At 38.0% G+C, this 6,369-nt stretch overlaps 1 protein-coding gene across 4 annotated transcripts in view; it reads right to left on the reverse strand.

Annotated features, from left to right (window-relative positions):
- Positions 1-6,369, reverse strand: part of LOC136027883 (myb/SANT-like DNA-binding domain-containing protein 3) — a 105,939-nt gene that overhangs the window by 70,688 nt on the left and 28,882 nt on the right. For all 4 annotated transcript variants that reach the window (XM_065705300.1, XM_065705299.1, XM_065705301.1 and 1 more), the window contains exon 2: positions 3,008-3,224. In XM_065705300.1, the coding sequence (XP_065561372.1) occupies positions 3,008-3,224 (217 nt within the window). The remainder of the gene's footprint in view (positions 1-3,007; positions 3,225-6,369) is intronic.

Raw genomic sequence — 6,369 nt, forward strand, 5'->3', positions numbered from 1 at the left:
TGACACGCCTACCAATTTTCATCGTCGTAGCACGTCCAGAAGCACCGAACTCACCAAATCACTGTACCCCTCCACCCAACTCCCCCAAAGAGAGCGAATCCGGTACGATTACGTCAATCACGTATCATAGACATTTGCTTATTCTATCCAACAAGCTTCATCCCGATTCCTCCACTCAAAGTGTTTTCCAAGATTTTCCCCTCCAACTCCCCCCAATGTCACAAGATTTGGTCGGAATTTAAAATTAGAGCTTTAAAGCACAAGATCCTTCTAAATATCAAATTTCATTAAGATCTGGTCACCCTTTTGTAAGTCACAAATACTTCCAAACTACCCCCCCCCCCAACTCCACCAAAGAGAGAAGATCCGGTCCGGCTATGTCTGTCACGTATCTTAGACAGGTTTTTATTCTTTCCATCCAGTTTCATCCTGATCACTCCGCTTTCAGTATTTTCTAAGATTGCCGGTCCCCCCCAACTGCCTCCCCCCCAAACGACGCTGGATCCGGTTGAGATTTAAAATAAGAGATCTGAGTTACGAGATCCTTCTAAATATGAAGTTTCATGAAGATCCGATCACTACTTCGTAAGTTAAAAATAAGTCATTTTTTCTAATTTGTCAGAATTAAACCCTCCCCCAATAGAGCAGATCCGGTCCAATTATGTAAATCACGTATCTAAGACTTTTGCTAATTTTTCCCACCAAGTTTCATCCTGATCCCTCCAATCTAAGCGTATTCCATGATTTTAGGTTGCCCCACCCCAAACTTCCCCCCCAATGTCACCAGATCCGGTCGGAATTTAAAATAAGAGCTTTGAGACACGATATCCTTCTAAATATCAAATTTTCGTTGAGATCCGATCACCCGTTCGTAAGTTAAAAATACCTCATTTATTCAAATTTTTCTGAATTAACCCCCTCCCCCCAACTACCCCAAAGAGAGCGGGTCCGTTCCGATTATGCCAATCATGGATCTAGGACTTGTGATTATTTTTCCCACCAAGTTTCATCCTGATCCCTCCAATCTAAGCGTATTCCATGATTTTAGGTTGCCCCACCTCAAAATTCCCCCCCAATGTCACCAGATCCGGTCGGAATTTAAAATAAGAGCTTTGAGACACGATATCCTTCTAAATATCAAATTTTCGTTGAGATCCGATCACCCGTTCGTAAGTTAAAAATACCTCATTTATTCAAATTTTTCTGAATTAACCCCCTCCCCCCAACTACCCCAAAGAGAGCGGGTCCGTTCCGATTATGCCAATCATGGATCTAGGACTTGTGATTATTTTTCCCACCAAGTTTCACCCCGATCCCTCCACTCTAAGTGTTTTCTAAGATTTTAGGTTTCCCCCTCTCAAATCCCCTCCCAAGGTCACCAGATCCGGTCGGGATTTAAAATAACAGCTCTGAGACACGGTATCCTTCCAAACATCTAATCTCATTAAAATCTGATTAACCATTCGTAAGTTAAAAATACTTCATTTTTTCTATTTTTCCCGAATCAACGGGCCTTCCACTCCCCCCAGATGGTCAAATAGGGAAAACGACTATTTCTAATTTAATCTGGTTCGGTCCCTGATAAGCCTGCCAAATTTTATCGTTCTAGCTTACCTGGAAGTGCCTAAAGTAGCAAAACCGGGACCGACAGACCGACAGAATTTGCGATTGCTATATGTCACTTGGTTAATACCAAGTGCCATAAAAAGTGGCAAGGCTGGACCTTCAAGAAGAGGGTGATGGCTTATCAAGACCGACAGACCGACAGAATTTGCGATTGCTATATGTCACTTGGTTAATACCAAGTGCCATAAAAACGGACAAATTCAGGAGTCACATCATGTCCCTTTTAGTCCAAGATATAACTAGGGACATGCTAATGGAAAAGATAAATTGTTCCCTTTCCTTCCCAAAGCCCCTCTCACATTACTGTTTTGCTTGCAAAAAGTCTGTGCAAATTATACATCACTTTGTCATACTGATAGCACAGCAAAATAGTGGCCGATGCGGAGCAAGAAGTTTGCCTGGATGTATTGATTTCATCGTCAGGCTACTCCTGCCCTCCAAGAACAACTATTCTGTTCATCATCTTACAGTTCATTTAAGGCTGGATGTCCTCTTCTAAAAGTTCAATCGCTTAGAGGAAAAATTATCTGCTTGATACCTGGGATCCAAAAAAAATTCCGGTGCCTGGTTCATAATAATCACAACAATAATAATGCAAAATAGCCTGCAAGGAACTGCATGGAATCAATACAGCTTCCCACAGGGCCAGCTCTGTAACCACTCGTACCAATAATAAACATGGTTATGCAATGCACATTTATTTAATCGAGTTTTTTTTTAAGCTGACTTAAAAAGAGTGAATTTCGAGGGACGAGGAACCCTGCAAGGCCGTTCTTTTTTTTTCTTCCTTTTTTTCTTACGGACGCTATGGGTCAATCTAACAAAAATTAGAGTACAACCATCATCCATCCACTAGAATACACCCGACAAAAATCAGTAAGAAGATATTTCAAGTAAGAAGATATATCAGTAAGAAGATATAGGAACAGAAAAAAAAACATAGGAAATTGTAAGAAAAAAAATTAAAAGGCTGGACTTGAAAGAATAGGAAAGAAAGAGGGAGAGGAAGACACAAAGACAGAAGGAAGAACAGAGAAAAAGAGAAAGCAGCCAATGAAAGCAAATGCACTTAGATTAAAAAACAATGGAATATAGAAACTATGGTTAGAATAAATACTAGAAAGAGTAACAGGAACATTACATTGTTGGCATAGTGGACTGTTTTTTTTTATTGGAGGGTAAGTTTACCACAGCCTTTCTTGAAAGTCAACTTCAAAAACTTCTTAGCAGTCCAATATTTGTGAAAGATTACCGACCCCCTGCCTGCGCTGTTAAAAGAATCGGAACTTTGATAAACTGATAGCAATAAACAACTTTCTTTTTTCCTGGAACCCAAATTCGTTCAATGTAAAATATTGAGCCGAGGGATTATTAGTCTTACCTCTTTATTACTAAGTATATCCACGTGCTCATGTAGTAGTCTTAGAAGAAGAAGCCGATCCGGAGACATAAGTGTTCTAGAGATGCTAGGTCTTGGGGCAATCAAATCAGCTACCTGGCCCATTTCATGCACATTCGTGGCAGTAATCAAATCTGAAACTTGGCCTAGTTTACTTGCATCTGGACTGTTAGACGTGTCATTCATTTCCATTGGATTTCTAGAAAGAAACATTATATTTATATGTTTTTGTTGTTGTTTAGTTGACGTTTGAGCGAATCAACCGCTCGTATACGTGCGATCCTCTTTTAAAACTTGGGCTTATGAAGCCACGTCACTTTGAGAAACACACAAATAAAATTTTGGCACGTGCCACGTCAACACTTAAGATATCTTGGGAGAGTACTAGGACGTTGTACAGAGTGTTCTTGCTTAAATCACTGGCACTAGTATGTATATCACATCTCTATTCTGCTAATATTGCTTAAAATATCTGTGAAAAGAAACATACTCAGATTTAGATAAGGCTAAAATGCAAGAAGAAATAAATTGATAAAAAGGTCAATACAATAAGAATAGAAGTTAATGCAGTTACTACAATTAAAGCATCTATAAAAGGAAACATAAATACGAAATAGAAAGGTCAATACAATGAATATAAAAGTCAATACATTATAACTTATATACGTGTATTAAGCTACAGAGATAGGATAAATAATCGCATCTCGGACGCGACTGCACTTCGGAGGCAATTGTGACAAATTCAAAATTATAGCAGAAATTAGTTTTACAACAACATTGAGTAAACTGAGCAGTTGTATTTTAGAGAATATTATCATTTCTGGTGATTTAGTCCAAAGTGGGGACCGAAAAATTGGCCCAGTAGTTTTAAATTAACGTTTTTATTTTGCTTAAGCTTTCCTCACAGGATTCACCATTTTAGGGGCTAGTACAGGAATACTTGTAATTTTTCTCTCCATTCCTTCTCCATGAATTGCAACGTGCGTTTGATTAAAGGAAGTATTGTTCGAGAAGCGATGATTTACTCTTGTCTGTTGAATTCGGAGACTTTGGCTGCTTGAGACTTTCGAGCAGAAAGACTTCTGCTCGATGGGTCTTTCTTGAGCATGCCTGTGGCAAATGGGAAAATCTGCAGGACAGCTCGTCAGGGCATTTGGTTTTCTGTATATTCAGATTTCTCAGAACTTTAATGGCTTTTCTAAGAAAGATTCTGAACAACGCCAAAAAAAAACACGTAAAATTCTCACAAAAATGGAAAAATTCACTCTAAATTAAGTATTGACATTCAGCAATATGTAAAAATAATGAATTCATCATTTACACACGCAAATATTTGAGCTAAATTACTGGTTCGAGCTCATTAAATGCCGGCTTCTTGACGTTTTGAGAGTTTGTCACCCCACTATGCTAAATCGCAATGTCATTCTCTGATCTTATCTCATGAATTAATATTATCTCTAAAAAATTGTTGTCTGGTTTGTACCTTGAGCAAATGAAATTTTTAATGAAAAATAGTTGGAATTTAGAATTTTCAACATATTAATTATATATTTCTTCTCTTCAGAGCCGAACAAAAACCCTTCCTTGTAAATCAGCTGCTCGATAATAACAGAAAAATTAAATTTCTTTGTTTAAAATTCTAAAAATGTTTTTGTTTTCCAGAAAAATTATATTATGTAACATGCTGCCTTTGGAATAACCAAAGAATTGGATATTTTATAGCTTTGGTAAACAGGGTATTGTAAACAAATACTCCGCAGAAATTGGGTATTTTGCGTCATTATTTACAGAAATGTTCAGACCACAGAGAAATAGAGAGCTTACTAGAAAAAATGAAAGAAAATTGCTGAGACACAAATGTATTTCATTGTTTTTACTTGCTTTTCTTTTTTACCTAGCAGCAACAAGCGAATACTATGACTTGCGAAAATATATCACAAAAATAAACCAATGGAAGTGAAGCACTCTATTGCCACTTGAGACATTAACCTTTTTTTTTATTCTTTATCTATACTTGCTCACGGTATAATGAAAGAGTACCATATATTATTCAAGATAAATTAAACAGAGGGTAGTCTTGACTTTTCCGAAGGTGTAATCGTTTTCCAGTACGGTACAGTACAGGCACGTACGCAGGAGTTTTTTTTTCGAGGAGGGGCCAAAACCTTCGAAACAGCAGATATAAAGTAGCACTTAATTTATTTGGTAATGCAAAAAGCAAGTATATCGGAAAATACAGATTAACTTTAATCTGTAGTATTGTAGCGGATGGGGGGAAGAAAACTGAAGCCTCAAAAGTACGTTTTAGGCTCTGGTTATGTTCGTAGCGATTTAGAACGAGTGACCACTGACATGGAGATTTTAGAGTTAACAGTGCAATATAGGTGCTGTGAGGGGTCGTACTTTATCCTGAAAAGGGGGGATAAATGCCCTAATACCAAGGATAGTTCTATTTTGCTGTGGAAAGCAAACTCTCTTTACAAAAAAAAATAAAAGTACAATTGCTAATTACTTCAAAGAGGATAAAGAGTTAGACAGAAAATGGGGTAATAATTGGGCACAGACTTGATCGGATAATTGCATGCTGTAAAATCCCCCAAAAAAGGCTTCACACATGTATCTAGATTCTTAATAAATATACTGCTTTTGCCAGAAATCCCAAGAAACCATGGGGAAATTAAACATTTCACAAAATTTCGGGGGGAGGGGGCCGGGCCCGATGGCCCCCTCCCTGCGTTCCAGGTACAGTATAAGTCTACGAGAAGCAAAGCTAACATGCTGAACAATTTGGGAAGAAGACCTATATGAATAAGACCTATTTCAGATGAACAATGTTTTTTTGTTTTTTTTCAAAATTAAGGCTCTATAGTGTTATTAGCTAAAAGATACATGTCGAACTCAAAACCCAAAAGAATATTTCCATGCACCACCCGTGGGGCCTGTGCCCCACGTTGGGAATTACGGAAGTAGATTTAGGGTCAATAGTTACGACGCAACTGAGGGCTAAAAGTCTTACGTGACGCCTAAGGAATTAGTCGAATTTTGAGTCGAGAGTACAGGTCGGAAGGCTTTAATGTGAGAGTCTTGCCTCTCTTTTTTGCTGCTGAAAGTAGCATAGCATAACCCAGATAACCATAACCTGCATAACAAGATAACCCAGATTACAATGCACCGAGACAACAAAACCTGCAGAATTGTAAGGTAAAACGAAAGGGAGGTACCGGCTTAGCAAGTTCATTTAGCAATAGTTAAACCATTACGAAGTTTTCTAGAAAGATTTCTCAGAGTAAAAATCTGGGACTGATAAGTTTACTAAGACGGACGTCAAACGTAACACAAAAACT

This window comes from Artemia franciscana, chromosome 6 (genome assembly GCF_032884065.1).
Source record: "Artemia franciscana chromosome 6, ASM3288406v1, whole genome shotgun sequence".
Taxonomy (NCBI): Eukaryota; Metazoa; Arthropoda; class Branchiopoda; order Anostraca; family Artemiidae; genus Artemia; species Artemia franciscana.